The following is a 23,109-nucleotide window of genomic DNA, read 5'->3' as shown; positions in this document are numbered from 1 at the left end:
TTATTTGACTAAGCGTGTATTACTTTTCTTTTTGTTATTTTTCGTTTTGAGATGGAGTCTTGCTCTGTCACCAGGCTAGAGTGCAGTGGTGTGATCTTGGCTGACTGCAACCTCCGCCACCTGGGTTCAAGCGATTCTCCTGCCTCAGCCTCCTGAGCAGCTGGGACTACAGGCGCCGCCACCACACCCAGCTAATTTTTGTATTTTTAGTAGAGTTGGGATTTTACCATGTTGACCAGGATGGTCGCAATCTCTTGACCTAGTGATCTGCCTGCCTTGGCCTCCCAAAATGCTGGGATTACAGGCATGCACCACCTTGCCTGACCCATGTATTACTTTTCTAAACCATGCTGGTTCAGCTTTCAACCTGCCTTATATATTGCCAAGAAACCATTTTTTAAAAAAGCAAACTTAACCTGCTAAAGAATTTAAGTGTTTTTAGCTCAGATGATATCTACACTAGCCAGGCAAAGCACTATAAAAAGTACTTTACTTGGGATTCTATGAGTTACTTTTTTTTTTCTAAAAGGTGCTGTTATATTTCATGAAGCAGATTTCTTGTATAACTTAGGAAAAATGTGCTTAAGAAATCAAGAAATAGGTCTTGTGATCTTTTGTCATAACATTTAAAATGATCTACTTGGATCTATGTTTAAATTATTTACTGATTATTCATTGTTTTGGAGTAAAAATGCATAACAGATATTAAATCAGAGGAATCGTGAAAGCAACTGAGACCCAATGAATAAACTATTGTTCTAGGGGCACTTCTGTGCCCACGTGGACCTTCATGCATATCATTCAGGTTTGCTCATGTGAACGTTTTTTGATACTTTATATCTGAAGTTTGCTCTTATTCCTCAGTTTTAATCATAAGGTAGTTCTCTAGCAAGGAAATTTCATTAGGGATGACTTTTTTCTTTTAATGAAGATACTATTTGTATTTTTACATTGCTCCCTGACATTAATTGTTGGGTTATTCTTCATTCTGAAGTGAGTTAATGTTTAAAAATCACAAAAGTCTGATATTAAAATACTTAAAAATATTAAGTTGTCTGTTGACCTGGAATGATACCAAAATATCTCCTGTCGAGAATTAAGCAGGTTACAAATTAAAACATTTGTTTAAAAAACATATAAACTGGTTTGTATATGCACAAAATCACTTGAGCAAGTAAACGTTGACATGTTAGCAGTATTTCTCTTGCAAGGTGGAGTTTGGAGAGGCTTTCAGTCTCTTAAGTTATTTAAGTTTTTCATAACAAATTATTAGAAAAAATATCACAGACATACCATCCAATTATTTTGAAAACAATAATTTTGAATACTGAATACATTTAAAAACGTGTTACTGTAATTAAAATATACCAATAGAAACCATAGTCCCAAAGAAACCATTAAATGCCATTATTAGAAAAACAAAGTTGCAGACCTTAGTGAATTACAGGTATTTTAGAGAAACCCCTAAAATTCGTTATTTCAAGCAATGTATCTTTAAAGCATAGCTGCTTTTATCCCTCTGTGGTTTAACAGCCTTTACTAAATAGTTCTTTATGTCGGAACAAAAGATGGTTTGACTTTGTCCCTCCATTTTAAAAGTCAGATTTGCCATTACTTGAGGTATTTCTGGTATCTGAACAAAAGCCAAAAGGAAACGTTGCAATTGCTAAACCTTACTGCTGAGCATTATTGAAAATTAAATAATGAGAAAAGAAAGTGTGAAGTGTCTGCGGGGCGTGGTGGCTCCCGCCTGTCATCCCAGCACTTTGGGAGGCCCAGGCAGGTGGATCACTTGAGGGCAGGAGTTCGAGACCAGCCTGACCAACATGACGAAACCATGTCTCAAAAAAAATACAAAAACAAAAACACAACAAAACAAAAAACTAGCCAGTCGTGGTGGTGGCGCTTACCTGTAGTCCCAGCTCCTTGGGAGGCTAAGGCTGGACAATGGCTTGAGCGTGGGAGGTAGAGGTTGCATTGAGCCAAGATCACTCCACTGCATTCCAGCCTGGGCAACAGAGCAAGACCCTGTCTCAAAAAAAAGAGAAAACGTTAAGTGTCTGTGTCTGTGCTACATACATTCTGGTTTCTTCTCTCCATAAATATTAATTCCATTGGTCTCTGCTTTGTGGAAACGGAAAATCTAAAGGAAGTAAGTTGGAAGGCTGGCTGGCCCCTGTGGTGCCGTGCTGGTACCCCCCGGGGTGTAAGTTGGAAGGCTGGCTGGCCCCTCTGATGCCGTGCTGGTACCCCCGGGGTGTAAGTTGGAAGGCTGGCTGGTCCTGTGGTGCCGTGCTGGTATCCACCCAGGGTGTAAGTTGGAAGGCTGGCTGACCCCTGTGGTGCCGTGCTGGTACCCGCCCCAGGGTGTAAGTTGGAAGGCTGGCTGGTCCTGTGGTGCCGTGCTGGTACCCGCCCCAGGGTGTAAGTTGGAAGGCTGGCTGGCCCCTGTGGTGCCGTGCTGGTATCCACCCAGGGTGTAAGTTGGAAGGCTGGCTGACCCCTGTGGTGCCATGCTGGTACCCGCCCCAGGGTGTAAGTTGGAAGGCTGGCTGGTCCTGTGGTGCCGTGCTGGTATCCACCCAGGGTGTAAGTTGGAAGGCTGGCTGACCCCTGTGGTGCCGTGCTGGTATCCACCCAGGGTATAAGTTGGAAGGCTGGCTGACCCCTGTGGTGCCGTGCTGGTATCCATCCGGGGTGTAAGTTGGAAGGCTGGCTGGTCCTGTGGTGCCGTGCTGGTACCCGCCCCAGGGTGTAAGTTGGAAGGCTGGCTGACCCCTGTGGTGCCGTGCTGGTACCCGCCCCAGGGTGTAAGTTGGAAGGCTGGCTGACCCCTGTGGTGCCGTGCTGGTACCCCCAGGGTGTAAGTTGGAAGGCTGGCTGGTCCCTGTGGTGCCGTGCTGGTATCCATCCAGGGTGTAAGTTGGAAGGCTGGCTGGTCCCTGTGGTGCCGTGCTGGTATCCATCCAGGGTGTAAGTTGGAAGGCTGGCTGGTCCCTGTGGTGCCGTGCTGGTATCCATCCAGGGTGTAAGTTGGAAGGCTGGCTGACCCTGTGGTGCCGTGCTGGTATCCATCCAGGGTGTAAGTTGGAAGGCTGGCTAGTCCCTGTGGTGCCGTGCTGGCACCCGCCCCAGGGTGTAAGTTGGAAGGCTGGCTGACCCCTGTGGTGCCGTGCTGGTACCCGCCCCAGGGTGTAAGTTGGAAGGCTGGCTGGTCCCTGTGGTGCCGTGCTGGTATCCATCCAGGGTGTAAGTTGGAAGGCTGGCTGTCCCTGTGGTGCCGTGCTGGTATCCATCCAGGGTGTAAGTTGGAAGGCTGGCTGGTCCTGTGGTGCCGTGCTGGTACCCGCCCCAGGGTATAAGTTGGAAGGCTGGCTGACCCCTGTGGTGCCGTGCTGGTATCCATCCAGGGTGTAAGTTGGAAGGCTGGCTGGTCCCTGTGGTGCCGTGCTGGTATCCATCCAGGGTGTAAGTTGGAAGGCTGGCTGGTCCCTGTGGTGCCGTGCTGGTATCCATCCAGGGTGTAAGTTGGAAGGCTGGCTGGTCCCTGTGGTGCCGTGCTGGTATCCATCCGGGGTGTAAGTTGGAAGGCTGGCTGACCCCTGTGGTGCCGTGCTGGTACCCGCCCCAGGGTATAAGTTGGAAGGCTGGCTGACCCCTGTGGTGCCGTGCTGGTATCCATCCAGGGTGTAAGTTGGAAGGCTGGCTGGTCCCTGTGGTGCCGTGCTGGTATCCATCCAGGGTGTAAGTTGGAAGGCTGGCTGGTCCCTGTGGTGCCGTGCTGGTATCCATCCAGGGTGTAAGTTGGAAGGCTGGCTGGTCCCTGTGGTGCCGTGCTGGTATCCATCCGGGGTGTAAGTTGGAAGGCTGGCTGGTCCCTGTGGTGCCGTGCTGGTATCCATCCAGGGTGTAAGTTGGAAGGCTGGCTGGTCCCTGTGGTGCCGTGCTGGTACCCCCGGGGTGTAAGTTGGAAGGCTGGCTGGTCCCTGTGGTGCCGTGCTGGTATCCATCCGGGGTGTAAGTTGGAAGGCTGGCTGGTCCCTGTGGTGCCGTGCTGGTATCCATCCGGGGTGTAAGTTGGAAGGCTGGCTGGTCCCTGTGGTGCCGTGCTGGTATCCATCCGGGGTGTAAGTTGGAAGGCTGGCTGGTCCTGTGGTGCCGTGCTGGTATCCATCCAGGGTGTAAGTTGGAAGGCTGGCTGACCCCTGTGGTGCCGTGCTGGTATCCATCCAGGGTGTAAGTTGGAAGGCTGGCTGGTCCCTGTGGTGCCGTGCTGGTATCCATCCGGGGTGTAAGTTGGAAGGCTGGCTGGTCCCTGTGGTGCCGTGCTGGTATCCATCCGGGGTGTAAGTTGGAAGGCTGGCTGGTCCCTGTGGTGCCGTGCTGGTATCCATCCGGGGTGTAAGTTGGAAGGCTGGCTGGTCCCTGTGGTGCCGTGCTGGTATCCATCCGGGGTGTAAGTTGGAAGGCTGGCTGACCCCTGTGGTGCCGTGCTGGTATCCATCCGGGGTGTAAGTTGGAAGGCTGGCTGGTCCCTGTGGTGCCGTGCTGGTATCCATCCAGGGTGTAAGTTGGAAGGCTGGCTGGTCCCTGTGGTGCCGTGCTGGTACCCCCGGGGTGTAAGTTGGAAGGCTGGCTGGTCCCTGTGGTGCCGTGCTGGTATCCATCCGGGGTGTAAGTTGGAAGGCTGGCTGGTCCCTGTGGTGCCGTGCTGGTATCCATCCGGGGTGTAAGTTGGAAGGCTGGCTGGTCCCTGTGGTGCCGTGCTGGTATCCATCCGGGGTGTGTGCCTTATTCACTCCGTCTTTCGGTGCCTCTCGGTTTGGTTATTACCTAAATTTTATTTCACATGGTATGAGGGAGGTGACATCATGAGTTGACCTTTTGGGAGTGGAGGCTCAGTAAGAGCAGAACGTAGTGTAGCGACAGTTTCGTTAGGAAAACACCAGGGCGGGAGGAACTAGCATGCTAGCAGCTGATACACCGACGTAACAGTGAGATAGTAATCCAGTAATGCCTGAGCACACTTCACTAGATTACCATACTCTTGGTTATGCTTAAATAAAAAACCTACTTGAGTTCATTCTGTAATACTGTGTGTAAGTGAACACTAGAAAAAGTATGTGAAGTTTTTTCAGGAAGATGGGTGAATATAGAATGTTTTTAGAAAATGATACATAAATTTATTAATATACTTTAAAATTCTACGTTAATAACTGAGACTTCAAATAATAGCAATAGTTTCCATTTTATTACTTCTGAAAGCATTTTAAGATTCTCGTAATCTAAGTAATCTGGAATGCCTAAAACATAGTTACTGTGATTGTTCATTTTCTAATTCTACTAATGTTTGAAGAAACTTAAATGTAGCCTAAAATAAGTCTTAAATATTAGAGGAAAAAAACAGATAAGAGGAAAAATCAATAGAAATAACAGTATACCCAAATAATATTGGGTATATTCAATAATAAATGTAATTATTGAATAAGAAAATTATTGCTAGATTTAAAAAACGTAATCTACATGATTAAGGTCTTATTGTTCTTGTCTTTGGATTTTTTAATGCACATGTGTTTATTTTCAGGCTTGACAATTTGTGGACATAATTGCCTCCTGACGGCAGAATGGATGTCTGCAAGTAAAATAGTATGTCGAGTGGGACAAGCCAAAAATGACAAAGGAGACATTATTGTCACCACTAAGTCAGGTGGCAGAGGAACCTCAACAGTCTCTTTCAAGCTTCTGAAACCTGAGAAAATAGGTAAAGTCTCTCATGGGTTTATTCTAAAGAAGAAAGTAAACGTGAGTTTGTCTTTTAAGATGTAAAACTGGTGGATTTGTGTAAAACTTACCTACGTGCATATCTCAACTTAGATTTAGTTTATGTTTATTTTGACAGGAGTGGAATGTTGGTTAGTATCTGTATTACTTTCGGGAAGGCAGTGTGCTGAAATAACAGTCAGTGAAGCCTAAGGATGACGATCGTATGAGAACTGCTTTTCTGAGTTCTTCACATCTGTTCGTTCATTTGATGCACTGGTTTTGGTTCCTTGATCTTGAATATAATGACATTGCTTTAAAACTCTGAAACAAGGTTTGAGGTGGAAAATCCTGATTTGTCCAGATTAGTCATAATGTATCTAAACAACATTCCCTTTTCCTTCATTTTATCCATCCTTCAAGGCCCAGATGATACATTTCCTGGCTTGGCTGCTTCTAACCCCACGTGAGTGATACTCACTCTTCTTTGAACCACATAGCACTTGACGTTTTCCTTCTTTATGCACTGACCACTTGCTGCCTTCTGTTAGCAGTCTTAGGAACTGGGTCTGAGAAGTCATGCTCTTCGAATTCTAACCTGGACTGTCTTGCCATGACTAAGTTTGTAACTTTAATGCCTTGTTTCTCCATGAGCGAAAGTGGAATGATACTGGCTACCTCATAGGATTAGCTGAGTTAGAACACAAATGTCAAGTGCTTAGCCTAGTCCCTTACCCAACAAATTAATAGTTTCTAATCATCTTCCTTGTAGCTATTTCTGTGCATGTCTCTTTCCCTTTTTAGAATAAGAGTAATGTCAGATTCATCTTTGTGGTCCTGTAATGTCTTGCACATGGTCAGCATTTGATAAATAGTTGTATAATGTGGGAATATCTGAGGCATAATTAAACCCAGCCAGTACTTCTCTTTATGAAGAAAATAAATAATTTTGCAAAATTTTTTTTTTAATCTTAGAGCATAGAGGCTTTCTGCAGCATTGTTCTCCACAAATTCCTAGATTATTTTTATAAATAAAAATTCAAGGAATTTCAGGGAAAATTCAGAGTGGACTTTATGTATGTACATGTACGTGCATGTGTACATATATACATATATAACATTTCCATTTTTGTTTACTTTAGTTTCTTCAAAAACTAACCTGTGAAACTAAAGCAGGAACTTGTTATACAGTTTTCTAGAGGAACTTAAACATTTTGATAAAAATCTAGTATCTTATAATCTACATAGCAGGTAAAGAAAACTTAGGTAAAAATGGTAATTTTATTATTCTAGAACACTCAGCTCAGGAACTGGCACATAGTAGGCTTAGTAAAGGTTTCTTTTTTTGTTTTTTGTTTTGTGACAAAGTCTTGCTCTGTTGCCCAGGCTGGAGTGCATTGGCAAGATCTTGATCTCGGCTCACTGCAACCTCCGCCTCCCAGGTTCCAGTGATTCTCCTGCCTCAGCCTCTGTAGTAGCTGGGATTATAGGTGTGCGCCACCACGCCCAGCTAATTTTTGTATTTTTAGTAGAGACAGAGTTTCACCATGTTGGTCAGGCTGGTCTTGAATTCATGACCTTGTGATTTGCCCACCTCGACCTACCAAAGTGCTGGGATTACAGGTGTGAGCCACTGCGCCTGGCCAGTAAAGCTTTCTTGAACTGAACTCAAGAGTGCCTGGACTCGAGCAGAACCTCTGACAAAGCCCCTGTTGCATGCTGGCAGAACCACGAGTGCTGAGAGAATGAGTGGGTTCATAGCCTTGCCGCTACAGGTTGCCTGGTATTCAGACAGCCTTCTCCCATGAAGCTTTCTGACCCTCGCCTGGGGAGGCGGGCATGCTTTGTCTGTGCTCCCTGGCACTTGGCTCTTTTTCTCTTGCAGCCCAGGGCCCTGGAGGCCTAGCGGGTAAGACCTGTGCTAGGTTGAATGAGATAAGGAGTTCAGTCCTGTAAAGGAAGATGCTGTTTTTAGAGCTTATGTTGTCTTGTTCACAGGGTCCACACCCAGTCAGTTTTCCCTGAGTAACCTGGTCATTTCCATTATACAAGCCATGCATTCCTTGAAAGGTGTTTGATATTTTATTGAATTTGCCAAATTGATTTCAGCCTAAATGGAAAAAAAAGACCTGCTGTTTCTACCATCTAGGACATTTCCAGCACTGGTAACAGTAAAAAGAATGAGAAATAGCAAGTAGCATATTATTTTTGCATAACTATTCTTGAAAACATGCCAGTGTTTGTAGAGGAAAAGAAAATAAAAGATGTTTCTTGAGAGCTTTCAAGAACCATTTAAAAAACATTTGGTTTTCATTTGTAGTGAAATGTCCTTAGGTAGCTTATGGAACCCAGAAGCAGAAACTCACAGTATTAAATATGAAATCATATATGCATAATGGTTTTTTGGCATTTGTCATGAACCAGAAGCTTGCCACTGAGCGAACATTGAACTCAAATGTTTTGTGCTTGGGTGTCTCCCAGACGTTTTCCAAGAGTTTACATGATTTCAGAATATTCTCTTGAATAAGCAGATATTATAGGTCATATTTCATCTAACTTTCTGAATTTTTGTGCAGATTTAATTAGCTACATTTAACAATGTTTAATTGTAGTGTTTATTATTTGTAAAATGTTTGTTATTACAAACCTTTTTCTAAGCAGCTTAATTTGTCTTCTCTGTTCTCATGTACAATGAAACCATAAGCCAAGAGGTGTTATTTTTGCCTTTTTATAGTTTTTTTAGTGCTTATAATTAAACTAGTAGTCATTTTAAAAAAATTTAGCTGTTATGTCCTCAAATCTCTTAAAAATTATCCAACAGGCATTTTGTATTAGGTCTTTAAGAAGTAAGGCAATAGGCCAGACTTAGAAGGTGCCTGGGGTAGCCTTCATTTTATTAAGCATATGCTCCTCATTTCTGTAGGCATTTTGGATCAGTCTGCTGTGTGGGTTGATGAAATGAATTATTATGATATGCGTACTGACAGGAACAAAGGAATTCCGCCCTTGTCCTTACGTCCTGCTAACCCGCTTGGCATTGAGATTGAAAAGTGAGTACCATCTTGCTTTCAGTCTTTATTTTTTAGTTCCTGAAAAGTTTTATATACTTATAGGAAAGGGACTCAAACTCCAGAAACATCCCAGGAAGCACAATGGAAGACGTCTCAGTTGTTTGGAGATGGGTGTTATTTATGAGGTCTGTTTAGCTTTGCTGCAAGTAAACTTTGCAATTAGTTAAAACTTCTGGCTAAAACTACTTTTACGTCTTTGGTGTTTTGATTTTGCATTTTGTGAAAAAGAAAAGTCTTTAGTATGTTATCTAGAGATAGTTAAGTTTAAATAGGTAGATGGCACCTGAAGTCAAAATAGAATACATAATCTACTGTTTTCTTGATTTTTCTAGAGGTATTTTAGAATAGCCAGGTCTAATCTGGTCTTTAATTCTGTCTATAATGTCTGCCTCTCATTCTTGCTTAATCCAGGCTTATTTAACTTTAATCATCAGAATTCTGCCAGGTAAATGATATCTTTCAAGATTCCTTATAATTGAATCTAGAGTTTTTTTTCTCCAAATTCCTAGTACAGTGTTTTAGTAACTTTTCTAAGTAGTGCCTTTCTACTTAAACAATTCACCTGACATATTAATCGCGGCTGATTTATCTTCTGGCCTTAGTGATTCTGCTTATGGAATTGTGTACTGAGTATTGCTCTGTAAACTCTCACCAGAAGTGACAGATTAGCACTGTTAATACTTTAACCATGGTTTTAGTTTAGGGTTTTCTAGGAATGGGGAAAATTCTCCAATCGTCTCTCTCTGTGGTTGAAGATCATCAGTAATTCAGAAAGCACAGTTCATTTCCACCTGCTGTTCTCCAGTCGTCTCTCTCTATGGTTGGAGATCGTTAGTAATTCAGAAAGCACGCTTCATTTCCACCGGCTGGGGTTTGCCCCTGGCCGAGGGGAGGCAGCGTGCTTGTTTTGGGAAAGTTGAAAGAGTTGAGAAAGTCTGGGGCTTAGCAGCTTCGGGTGAACTTGGACTGTTCTAGGTAACATCTTTGAAACATTTTGGCCGTATGGGCCATTCTAGAGCCGGTTAAGGATTCCATGCCTCCAAAATTAAGAGTTTGAAGTTTGAGAAGGTTTAGAAAAGAATGGTAACAGTCGGGTGTTTATTTGTGCATAGTTTTAAGCACGGATAGACTTGCAGTTGATAGTAAGCCCCTTTATGGGCTGCTTCAGGGCTCTGGAAAGCCAGTCTCTTTCCAACCTGCCTCAGAAGTGTGGAGCAGGAGGCCCTCTGAGCTGTTCTTCATAATCAAGCACCAGTTTTATACATGGGCAAAAGAAATACGGAGATATACAAAATATATTTGGTATGAGACTTGGACAAAATTATCAAAGTTAGGATTCATTCGGATGTTTACTATCATAAACATGATTTTTTCCACTTTTATTTTGGTGTATGCCCCCCACCCCGTTCTCTCTGTCTCCTCACACCTTCTCAGCCTTTGACTATCTTTATTATTCCTGTTGCTGCTACCCACAAAGTGATTTGGCCTGAACTGCCTCTAACAGCAGTGTTCTTAATAAGTTTCAGGTTAATTATTTGATAACATTGGTAATGGCAGTGAAGAATAATGACACTAAAAGTACTTAGCTTTCTTAAAATTTTCTTTTCTTCTCTGAGAGGTCGTTGGGTTTTGTGTGGGGCAAAACTCTCTCAATTTGAACTTGGGCTCTGCCAGTTACTAGCAATATGACATTGAGTAAGTTACTTAGCTTCCTTTTGCCTCAGTTTCCTCAGGTGTACAATGCAGTACCTGTTTCTTAGGGTCGATGTGAGGAATCGGAGTGAGGAGGTAAACAACTTCTGAAGAGCATAGCAGGTGCCTGAGAAGTGTCCATCCTTACAGGATTCTTTGCTCTTCTTGGATATATACTATTCATTGTTCTGCCACACAGGAAAAGTTTTTTTAATGATTTAGGATTCCAGGGTACTAAAGTGTTTTAAAATTTTAAAATAACATGTACAAACGTTTATTCAATAAGTACTTCAGTGGGAATAAAATGAACAGATTTCCTCTGCTACTGTACAGATGGTTACTTAAGTTTCAGAAATATTTGCTCAGCCGTGGGACAAAGTAAAGTATTAAAGGATAATTTTTGAAAAAGGGAAAATCATGATTCTTACACAAATATAAAATGAATAGATGTCAGAGCTTTTATTTAACTCATAATTAAGGAAAGAACCAATAAGATTTAATGTTAAATCCAGCCCAAAGGAAAGTCCAGAGGGGAGACATACGCAATGAGAAATGCCTAAAGATGGAAGACCACACTGGAGGGGCCAGTGGTATCCTCACCTGACGTGCATTTCTGTGGACAGGAATCCCTGGCATCGCCATTAGCCCTCCACAAGCCAGCTCTGTCTTTCTAACAGAGACTCAGAATAGCCAATGAACAGAAAGGCGCCGATCCTGTAGCATCAGGGAACATGGGGAGGGACCTGTAAGCCGTGAACAGACATCCAGTCATCCTTCTGTCCATCTGAAAGTGTTTGGCAAAAGACTTTCAAAAGAAAGAGAGGCTAGATATAGAGAGTCCAGGAAGCAGGAAAATGAAAGATGAAAGTAAGAATAGGTGTAGAAACAAAGAGAAGAAAATGCTTTTGACCAGAAAAATGCTTTTCCAGGTTCCTTTTTTTCTTTTTAGATACTGTCAAGAAAGTTGTGTTTATCTTACTGAATTCTTTGACTTCCGTTAGAGAAATCTTATTTTAGAGAAAGATAAAAGGAAGGAAAGGCAGATTGTAAAATATTAATGTGGGTTTTATTTTGCTGATTTCCTTACTGTTTTTCAGATGAAGGCTTTAGTCTTTGTAGAGGATGGGATTGTACTCAGGTCAGGATCCATACTGTCTTTTAGTTCTGTTTATTAATGTCATTTGCAGTTTTTAAAGAAATAATTAAAAGCCTAGAGAGCACCTACTTTTTGAAAATGTCGATGTTGAAGGAATAATAGGCTTTAGTATTATTTGTTTGTGGAAACATATTTAAAAAGGTTTGAGGCTGGGCGTGGGCGCGGTGGCCCGCGCCTGTAATCCCAGCACTTTGGGAGGCCAAGGCGGGTGCATCACTTGAGGTCAGGAGTTCTAGACCAGCCCGGCCAATGTGGTGAAACCCCGTCTCTACTAAAAATACAAAATCAGCTGAGCATGGTGGCGGGCGCCTGTAATCTCAGCTACTTGGGAAGGTGAGGCACGAGAATCGCTTGAACTCAGGAGGTGGAAGTTGCAGTGAGCTGAGATCGGGTCACTGCACTCCAATGTGGGTGACAGTCTGTCTCAAAAAAAAAAAAAAAAGGGGGGGGGCGGTTTGAAGAATTGTGAGTGCTGGCCATTAAATGCTCCCCTCCTGGAGCTCCCCTCCAGGAGCTCCCCTCCTGGAACCCTGTGGTTCCAGTGAGTTACCAGATTGCGGTGGGGAGGCGACCTTCAGGAGATAAGTCCCTTTGTGGTGATAAAGTCTCGACAGCTGACGGTCTAGTGTGCAAACGGGGAACCTGAGGGGCCCTGCAGTGTGGTGGCCAGTTCAGCTGAATGTGGCAAAGCCAGTGAGAGTAACAGTACAGTTGCCTTGTGGCTCTTTGGGGTGAGTCAGAGTTTAATAAATATTTTACCGGTGGACCCAGCATGCATACTTTTTTCTTTCAGCCTACAAGTTTAACAACTTGGCATTTATTGGCTGTCTTTGGCTGTTAAGACCCTTCATATTCCTAAATTTGTAATTGATGTTTTTGCACACAGGGTGTCATGATACTTATAAAAATGCTACTAATTGCTCAGAAAAAATAACCACTTTGAATTGAGACTAGGATTTGCTTGTAAAAGGTCTATATTTCTGATTTACAATGGCAGTTGTCACAAATATATGTGGTCTTTGCATGACTTCAGTTGTAATGATGACAAACTATTTAAACCAAAAAGGAAGGTAAAAACAGGTTCATGTTAAGTAAAAACCTTTGCTAGGCTTTGTTTCTTGAAATCAATACTCAATTGCCTAATGAGGCTATTTATGGGTAATGTGTAGGAGACAGTCTGTATATGGGAGCGGGGACAGAAAACAGGAGCTTTGTGCTGTTTTTATATGATCTCCAACTGTTTTTGTGAATTATTACCTGGGAATGGCTGTCTAGAATAGTCAGTTGTTGCACCACTAGTATCTGTTTTATTTCTACATGGGTTTTATGGGCAATGCAAACCTGATTTTCTTCTGATCGGCTTGGCTTTCAAACAGAAAAGACCAATTTCAATTTTCCCACCAAATTTAGAAGACTATATTTTAAAACAGGAGAACTGACAGCAAATTAATTCTTAATATGAGTGCAGAAGAAAAGAGCCTTAGGTGACTTTACCTTTAGAACTTGTGTAAAAATAGGTGGGCAGTGAGAGTGCCTGCAAGTCCAGAAACTGGGTCAGACAAAAAAAAAAAAAAGAAAAGAATGGAAACAAACTTATATTACTTAATACAACAGAGTGTAAACTATATTGCTAAAAATTTAAAGCTACAAAAAATATGTGTAGCATGCACACAGAGAACTAGCAATGCCCACTTTCATTGTTGGCCTCCCTCCTCCGTCTTCCATCCACCAAATCAAGAAAGTGTGTTCTCTTTGATGCAAACACAGAATAAGACAACTGCAGCCAGGCCTCACTGTGGGGGCGGCTAGGGCGGTCTCAGAAGGAGCCCCATTGACTTGCATGCTGCACGGGCCATTGCTGCAGACAGTCCTCATACTGGAAAGCGAGTGCTGAGGTGTGGAGAACGTGCCTGTTTGTGTCTCTTCGCTCAGTCCACAGGCCTGGGTCTTCCCCTGGCTTGGGGCTAGCTGTTTTTTAGAAGGTTTAAATCTGACCTTACACTGCCATCTAATGGAAAACGTATCTGTTCAGGGTGGCAGGAATTGTCAGTGACTGAAGCTGTGTGTTTTGATTCCTTGGTGAAAACATTTTGTGAGTTTACACGTAGGGTCTATGTCACTTTCAGTCTCTACCTCTGTGCTAGTGGATTTAAAATGCAGGCTTGGTTTGAATTACTCAGAGCATATTTTGCTTTTTCTGATGTGTTTGAGCCAGCACTTCACTTGGAAGTTGAGAGTCCAAAATCCAGTTATTCTGAACAAACATACGAGTTTTTACTCCGTGCTTCATTAGCTGTGTTGACATCTACTTCTTCCTTTCCTATTGCTGTTATTAAGGGCATTAGCAGTTCTCTCCATTTGAAAGCAGCTCCCCTTTCACACTCTCCTGCATTGTCGTCGTTACGGATTTGTAGTTAGGATTTATTTCCTGTCTGAGACCCTCTGGTTCTCTGTTTGACGATAGAAGTACCCGGTTCAAATCTCGACTGTGTACATGTAACCTCTCAGAGGCCATTTCCTCATCTGGAATGTGGAAATATTTAACTCAGTCATTGTCATGAGAATCAAATAATACTTAGGAAATTAGTCTGTAAGATATAAATAAGTATAAATAATAAAAATAATAGCACATGACATTGTTGAGCATTTATCACGTGTCAGAAACCGCTGTGGCTTCCGCAAGCATTATCTACTCTGTGGCTCCCGCAAGCATTATCTACTCTGTGGCTCCCGCAAGCATTATCTACTCTGTGGCTCCCGCAAGCATTATCTACTCTGTGGCTCCCGCAAGCATTATCTACTCTGATCTCCAAAATGTTCCTGAGAGGGATGTAATGTGATCCATTAATAATGGAATAACTTCTCGGGATTACTCAGGCGGATTGAGCAAACATTGAGATTGAACCCAGAGCCCGTGCCCTCAGCCACTGCTTATAACTGCTGCCTCCCGTTGGGAGTACTGAGATGAGCTGCCTGTACTTTTGCAGCTGTGTTACCCATGGAGCTTCGTGGACTCTGGCATTGGTATTCATTTTTTGTTTTTTCCAAGTCATCTATGTTACATTTTTGAAGTGTTTGCATAAAAGATCAGGATATTTAGGCATGTATTTTGCAATAGAATATTGAATTAGAATGCCTTCACCTGCAGGTAAGAGAAAATGAAAACATATGATTTAAACAAAAATGCAATCTACTTTTTCAGAATATACAATATTCACTGATGGTAGACTCCAAAGGTTGGTTGAGTCAGTAACTCAGTCATGTCACGAAGATGTGAGGAGCCTGAGTTTGCTGGCTGTTCTGTTGCCCTTAGCATAAAACACATTTCCTTAGCAATTCCTGTGGTTGAAGCTGGACATAATGATGTTCTCAGGCAGAAAGATGCTATTTCTTCTTGGTTTCCCTTCTTGAAAGTATGGAGACCTTTCCCAGATGTGCTCCAACAGACTGTTCCTCAGGCATCACTGTTCAAAAACAAGGTTACCCAGTCAGGAGCAGGGGAAATATGACAAGTGTGGCTGGCTTATGGTGGTTCATCTCCCCCCAGTTAAGGGGCAGGTGGGGGGCTGCGTTCCAGCAGAGAGGGTCCAGGGTGATTGGTGGGTCATAGCCAACGGTGTCCACTGTAAACGGGCTCTGTGTGTCCGGGCGAGGTTCATCCTGGCCTTAATTGTGTGATTCGGGGAAGATTATTTGACATCTCTGTGTTAGAATTTCACCATCTTGAAAATAATGTCTGTCTTGTTCTTGTACGTCTGATTTCTGCTGTAAGTCTCAATACATGTCTTCCAATTAAGATCAGCGAAAGAGTTTTAATGTCTTCAGTAAGAACTCAGAATAATCAGCTCCATCTTAGGGGAAGTGGTATTTTGACCAAGAGATGTAGTGCTTTTCAAATTCTACCTGGCCCACTTTAGGGGCCTTAAGGACCGACGCGTGCGGGGAGTGGCTGGCGGGTGGACGGGGCTCGAGGCTCAGCGTCCGGCTCCGGGATCTCGGGCCTCCCTGCTCGCTCCAGTGCGGAAGCCGAGTCTCAGGCTCTGCCTCCTGTGTCCTCCCGGCAGCCTGTGGTGCACGGGATGTTCATGGCTGAAGAGCTGGGAGCGTAGGGCCAGTGGGGACCTCGCCAGACCCACTGCTTTCTCGCCAGGGGCCCCACTGCTAGGGACTGACTAGACCCATCCCTGCTCCTTCTGAGGATGAGGGAGGTAGAGACTCCTGGGGGTGGGAGAGTTTCTTAAAATCTTAACCCTCTCCCGGAGCCCTCCGCTAGACATCAGGCCTTTATATTATGATATAGCTGAGAACAGTTTAGATTTGTAAAAATAACAATTGAGTAATGCATTGTGAGTGAGATGTTACCAGAGTTTAAGTATCAGGGGAATTTTAAAGACGGAGTACTGGATGGAAAGCTCTGAGCTGCTGGTTCACGTTGTGCAGCACCGTCAGTACCACCAGTGTGAGCGTTGTAACTGTTGAGGACAGAGCCCTTTTCTATGTGTGCTGTGTGCATTCTGTTGTTTTAAAAAAATTTTATTTTGGCTAAACACGTGGAGTATGATTTAGCTGCCAGACCCACGGGGACTCTGTGTTCTTAACTGTTTCTCCAGGGCATGCAGCTGCTGTATCTTTGAGTTTTGTGTCTGCATTTTATACTTTCTTGCCCTGCTTGCTACCATTGTGTCACAGATCCTTTCTTCACATCGTCAGCTCTTAACACTAGCAACCTCCGTTCATTCCCTGTGTGCTTTTGGGCAGAGGAACACCAAGGCAGGGTGAAGTGCCACAGGCGTGGGAGGGCACAGAAGCTGTCTGACGCCTCAGCCTTCTTTCGTTTCTTTCTTCTCAGCTGTGTCCTTATGTTACTTGGAATTGATTCCTGCTAGATGAGGATTTCTTGTACTTAAATTATGTGTGAAGACTGTTGTTAGTAGGAGTGTAGCTGATATCAGTAGTGCATTTTGATTCTGTTCAGACCATTTAACTCTCTGACCAAGTGAGGCATGAGACACCACATTGAATGGCCGTGTCTAGAAGGAAGGTTGACAAAAACATGGTCTGCAGCCACCATGACTTCTCCTGCCCACGATGCCACGCCCTACTGATTGTTCATGTCATTCTTTCTAGCCGAGTCGAGACAAAGCCTGTGATCCCTCACGCAGTGTTCCAGGCAGATGCTGCTTGCCGGTTAGAGCAGGACTGCAGAAGGAGGCACTTCTGGGTCACTTAGCCGGGCAGGGTTCAGCATGTCACAGCTTAGCCTAAGCCTCCACTCCGTCGCTATATTCCCCCAAAGCTCTAACTTGGAGGCATGGGGCACAAATAAATAAAGTGAGAAAAACTTCCAAAGGTGAAAGGACTTTCTTACTAAGTAAAGTATGAACCAGCATGAAGAATCCAAACCAAAATAAACTTCTAAAACTCAAAGTTCTCCACCCCCTCCCAGAGACTGCTGACTGGTGAAAACGACCAGCAAGCTAATGAATGCCACACGCACGTATCAGGAGGATTCAGGCTGTAAATCTTTTAACTTGTGAAGCTGGTGAGAAAAGAGGCAAGGTCCACTCAGTCTAAGTGGAAGTGGTGCCACCTCCTAAAATCTCTGTCTTCTTTTCTGTTATCATAATTCTAAGCAAGGCATCCCCCACCCAATCAAAAAAGGAACATAGTGAATGAAGCAGGGCAGTGTTACAGAACGTGAATGGGCTGTCCTGTCCTGGCTGAGATGCTCGCGCAGTAGGCATTTGACTTTAGAGTGAGGGGCGTCTCGCGGTGCAGGGTTGATAGAGGAACTCCTTGAGATCTGGTTTTGCAGCTCGCATCCCCTGTTCTTCTAGGGACCACAGAGGGAGAGGATGTGTAGAGAGGCAAGGAGGATTTGTGCAGAGGTATCTATGGGGAGCACCGGGCTAGGCCATGAAGTGGGAGGATGCAGAGTGTGTGACCGTCTTCACTTAGGCCTGGTGAGTGGGACCTCCAGGCGACAGTGTTCCCCGCAGCTGTGAGACACAGAGCCTGCATGGACAGTGGAGGTGGCTGCATTTTAGGGGTGTTCTCCATGCCCAGGTGAGCAAGCCAGTTGCTAGAGAGAGTGGGCTCCAGGCCATTGGAAGTTGTGCCTATGGGCACTGGTCACCTGAACATGGAGAGGCTCCAGCAAGGAGTGTCTGCGGTAAGACTGAGAGACCACGGGAGGCTGCGGAGTGGCAGGAGGAAGCAGATGCATCCATGAGTCATGGCTGGAGGGGTGCTCCAGAGCCCTTTAGGGAACCTGTGAAAATGCCCGCAAGACTCAAGTGGGTTTGAATGCCTGGCAGGCAGAGAGCACAGGCCGGCTATGGCAGTACCAGGCACAGGCCCCAAAGGACATTCCATTCTTTCTTCTTTATCCATCCCACCCTTAACCTGTACGACAGAGCTGCCATGTTTCCCCCAAACCAGCAGGCAGCCTGTTAACTATTGACCTTGGCCAGGAAGAGGGAAGAAAAACATGTTACCTTTGGGTGAAGTTGGAGTGTTGACCACGGGCTGAGCTGCCTCATTTCTGCATTGAGGCTGTGTTTGTGATGATGAGACAGCAGGACTCTCCCAGAGAAGAGGAAGTACCACAGTCACTGGACTAATTTCTGAATTGAGGCTATGACCGGACCTACCCACATTAAAAATTCTTTTGGGGCCGGAGTCATCTCCCCACTGCATAAGTGTTAAAGAGATACTGCCCTATCAAATAATGTGTGTCTGGTTTATACCTTATGAGTTGGGCCTGTCCAGTGTTTCGGGATAGGGGACGGCAAGTCAGATGAGCAAAGTAAATACCCACGTGGTGGAAACCAACGTGCGGGGCCGTGTAGTCCCTTTGAGGCTGCGGAAGCGTCAGGTTTCAGGCCTCGAGTGGCAGAAATGAGCCCTGAGAGACAAGCAGGTTCGGTTCCTGGACATGCTTGGATTTCATCCTGCAAATGGGTGGTGGGGGCAGCAAAGGCTGCCAGCCTGTGGGCCTCGGTGGGCACATGTGGCATCCCAGCTTGGAACCTGACCTGTAGCAGATACCTGATGAGTGTTCGAATGAATATATAAATGATTTGATCCAGAAGTCAGTCTTAAGCATGTAGGCAAGATGAGGGAGCAGCAGGTTATGTAGATACCCTGTTGTTACCATAAGCTTTTCTTCAAGTCATGCTAGACATGGATGCAAATGTGGCTGCTTTGTGATTAGATGTGGTTTTATTAGTGCTTTGATGGTTTCTTAGGCAGTACAGTCTTAAAACAACTTTCATATAGGTTTTAACAAAAATCATTTTAACAAAGTGATTTAATATTTTAAAATTTCACTGTATTCAAATTTTGATTTTTATACATTGAGTGGGGATTGATGTCGTATTTCGATAGGTTTAATAAAACCATCAACTCAGCCTGATGTCTTAATCCTCTTTAAACCTTATATTCTTTTATTGATGTAATTTCTGTATTTCAACTAGTTTCCTATCTTTTCTATATATAATCAAAGTTTACGTGTTAGAAAAATCAGCCATGATGTGGGAAATGTATTTTGTACATACATACAAACATATTCTGGGTAATATATGATTAATATGTATTGTTGTAATGGTTTGTATTCATATGTGTTACACTGGATACTCAGTGATACCTGTTCCATTTTTGTCATAATAACCACTGAAATATATTTTAAACCTTTTTTCCCCTCAGAAGTAAATTTTCCCAGAAGGACTTAGAAATGCTGTTCCATGGAATGAGTGCCGATTTTACAAGTGAGAATTTTTCAGCTGCCTGGTATCTTATAGAGAATCACTCAAACACCAGGTTAGTGTATATGGGACTGTCAGCTGTAAAGGGTTTCACTCAGGTGCTAAAAATGGAATTACACGGTAACTTGAGTTTTAGGTCTGGCTCTGCCTACAGTTACATAGTTTTAGGTCTATGAGCTCTTTGACTTCGGGTTTGCCTGTGAACATCTCAGGGTGTCTGTTTCCTGATTTGTACAATGAGATGATTCTTTAGAGGCCTCTCATTTCCCACTGTCATTTTATGTTCAATATGTTTCATTATTGGTGCAGGTTATTAAAAATTTATGGAGCCTTAGCTGGGGACTTAAACTGACACGTGTGAGTGTGATCTCTCCCTACTCAGTAACATACAGATTTTAAGTTCTGGTGTAGAACGTGGAACGTGCTGCCTGAGTGTGATCTCTCCCTACTCAGTAACATACAGATTTTAAGTTCTGGTGTAGAACGTGGAACGTGCTGCCTTTTCTGACCACATGTGTGAGTGTGATCTCTCCCTACTCAGTAACATACAGATTTTAAGTTCTGGCGTAGAACGTGGAATGTGCTGCCTTTTCTGACCACAGGGCAAAGGAAGATGAGTTGGTTTATCATCATGTAAGGGCCTGCCTTAAAATTAGCAAAAAAGTAGACAAAGTCATATATCAAATTTGAAGATTCCCTTTTGTCTTCTAATTACATTTTACTCTCTACAAGAGCAGGTTTGTAGCTTATTTGCAAGATTGATTTAAAATAATTATATTCCACAAAAACATTTGGATAAATCAATGGTTTATTGCTTAAAACTTAAATTATTGATAAATCAGTGTGCTAACATATACCTTAATATAAATGTTTCACTCACTTATTAGGATGAAAAGCATTACTAGAAAACATGAAGAAAAGTTGGCGTTTTAATACGTAGGGTAAATTTAACCTGATTGCTTTTTAAAGCAAATGTCCAAGGTGAATTTTTTCATTGTAGAAGATGATTCTAATTTTATATTACAGATGTAAAATTTCTATTATTATAAGTCAGAATTGAGCTCCGTTTCTTGTGTAGGTCTATCAAGAATACGTTTAAAGTTTTATAGCCAGATTTTCTTAGCTCAAATGGACATACAACTTCAGAAATAGAGAGGCCTGCCTTCACTTTTCTCTGCTTTAGATATTGAAATAAGATACTGTTGTCTTCAAGTTGTGAATTGACCCACAGGATTTACATAATTTTATTATTAAGGACAGAGGACTGGGTATTGATGAGTAGAACATTATGCTCAGTGTTCCACAATGCTTCAATGAATGTACAAAGCAGTCACACTTTTGAAATATTGTCTATCACTGGATGATCTGTGTCTTCTTATCTGGTACAGGATGTTCAAAACTCTTTATCTGGTAAGTTGTATATATTATATAGAGGTTAGGAAAACATTACACATTTACTTCTTAGGGGTCTAATGTAGTTGGAATTACCGTTGAGGGCCCCAACACTCGTATAGCTGTTGTAATTTAGGCATTCGTAATAAAAGGTTTCGGTCTACGTAACAATTTGAATGCTTTCTGTTTTCATCTGGCTTCATGTGATGTTAATCTGTATGCTACTTAGCATCGGTTTTAGCATATGAAGTGTTTTCCACTGAAGGAATTCTTTTTTCTTTTTTGCATGTTAGGAGTGTCAAACGTTTGGTTTCTTTATTTCCTTTCAGTTTTGAGCAGCTCAAAATGGCAGTCGCCAACCTCAAGAGACAGGCTAACAAGAAGAGCGAGGGCAGCCTGGCCTATGTGAAAGGTGGTCTCAGTACATTCTTTGAGGCACAGGATGCCCTCTCAGGTAAGGCGATCCGATCCTCAGAGCCATCTGCTGGCAGCTTCCGCCATGGAAACCTGACACTGCCTGCAGGGTGTTTACAGGGGGTGACATGCGGTCTGGTTTTATCAAAGTAGAGATCTAAAATGTGCTATAAATACTTGTTGCAGAGTAGGCTGGCATCTCTTTGAAGACTTGGTACTTTAAAAATTTATCTTTGAGGCTTTTGTTAACCCATCTTACATGTGTGAAATGGGAGACTACTTTAACTCTCTGTGATGCCCACACTCCAGGGCTGATAAGAAATTAAATCCCAATGCATAAAATTTGAGGATTTAAAAAATTCTCTCACAACTGTCAATATCTTACAGATGTGACTAATTCTATAAATGCCACCCACTGTGTGTTCACTTTGGAAAGGCTGATGACAGGATACCAGTCTCTTCAGCGCTTCTCGCCCAGGCCCCCACACATGCACGCAGGTAGCTCTCACTGTGCCATCATCTGTATACGGGAGGGACGTTGTGTGGAGTACAGATGTCATAGCTGTAGACATATTAATGCAAGATGTTGGTAGGGTTTTTTTTTTTTAATAAAATTGCCTTTAATTAATAAAAGTTTAATTATTGCTATTTAGTAAAAAGCAATCTATATTAATAAACGTTAACTCAGTTCTTTTTAATAGCTAAGATAACTTAAAACTAAGTACCCGTATAGCTTAAGCATCCATCACTCTAACCGTACATTGAGGCCACATCTTCTTCAATTCGGGAAGGGTAAATTTTTAAAAATTATTTTGTATTCCTAAAGTATAGACATTCTTTTATTGTTTTAAAAGTCCCCCCCCATCTCTACTAAAAATACGAAAAATTAGCCAGGCATAGTGGGTGCCTGTAGTCCTAGCTCCTCGGGAGGTTGAGGCCCGGAGAATTGCTTGCACATGGGAGGCGGAGGTTGCAGTGAGCCAAGATCGCACCACTGCACTCCAGCCTGGGTGACAGAGCGAGACTCCGTCTCTAAATAAATAAATAAATAAGCCCCCCTCTTCCTGTACCATATGTGCTTCATTGATCTCCAGCACATTAAATGTGTGTGTGATGCAGCTTCTTCCGTGCAGGAAGGGGTAAAATGTGAATGTCTAGAGGGGAACAAAGAAGGTTGGTGCTCTTCCTTGATAAATACTTGTGCCTTATGTTTCTTGATGGTGTGCCATTCTTTATTTGTGCTTATTGCTGTTCTCTCTATGTCACCAATAGTGAATCTTAGCATGTCAGGAAGAAAACCTGAGCATGTATGAACAGAGTTTGGTATTAATCAGATAAAGTGGTTATTCATAGGACCAGTAGCTGCACAAATGTTTCCCACAAATTACTGTAATTAAAATGATTTATCGGCCGGGCGCAGTGGCTCGAGCCTGTAATCCCAGCACTTTGGGAGGCCGAGACGGGCGGATCACAAGGTCAGGAGATCGAGACCATCCTGGCTAACCTGGTGAAACCCCGTCTCTACTAAAAAATATACAAAAAATGAGCCGGGCGTGGTGGCGGCGCCTGTAGTCCCAACTACTCAGGAGGCTGAGGCAGGAGAATGGCGGGAACCCGGGAGGCAGAGCTTGCAGTGAGCTGAGATCCCACCACTGCACTCCAGCCCGGACGACAGAGCGAGACTCCGTCTCAAAAAAAAAAAAAAAAAAAAGTTTTATTTGGTACACTAGATTATGTAGTCACATTTATTAGTCATTCACCCTAGAAGTGTGTTAGCAACTTTAAGTTTAATAAAGATGATGCTGACAAGCTACTAATGAAGAAATGAACTTACAGCGTATAGGAAGTGATTATAATA

General features: G+C 43.3%; 1 protein-coding gene across 2 annotated transcripts in view; it reads left to right on the top strand.

The window, feature by feature from the left end:
• EXOC2 (exocyst complex component 2) overlaps positions 1 to 23,109 on the top strand; it is a 199,342-nt gene that overhangs the window by 56,306 nt on the left and 119,927 nt on the right. Inside the window, exons 4-8 of one of the 2 annotated variants that reach the window (XM_030928549.1) lie at positions 5,585 to 5,761; positions 8,684 to 8,810; positions 19,387 to 19,500; positions 21,167 to 21,291; positions 21,639 to 21,749. In XM_030928549.1, coding sequence (XP_030784409.1) covers positions 5,585 to 5,761; positions 8,684 to 8,810; positions 19,387 to 19,500; positions 21,167 to 21,291; positions 21,639 to 21,749 — 654 coding nt within the window. The remainder of the gene's footprint in view (positions 1 to 5,584; positions 5,762 to 8,683; positions 8,811 to 19,386; positions 19,501 to 21,166; positions 21,292 to 21,638; positions 21,750 to 23,109) is intronic. The other variant, XM_030928550.1, reaches the window with a different exon arrangement.

The sequence above is a fragment of the Rhinopithecus roxellana genome, chromosome 4 (genome assembly GCF_007565055.1).
Source record: "Rhinopithecus roxellana isolate Shanxi Qingling chromosome 4, ASM756505v1, whole genome shotgun sequence".
Classification (NCBI taxonomy): Eukaryota; Metazoa; Chordata; class Mammalia; order Primates; family Cercopithecidae; genus Rhinopithecus; species Rhinopithecus roxellana.
This window is presented reverse-complemented; position numbering and strand designations above follow the sequence as displayed.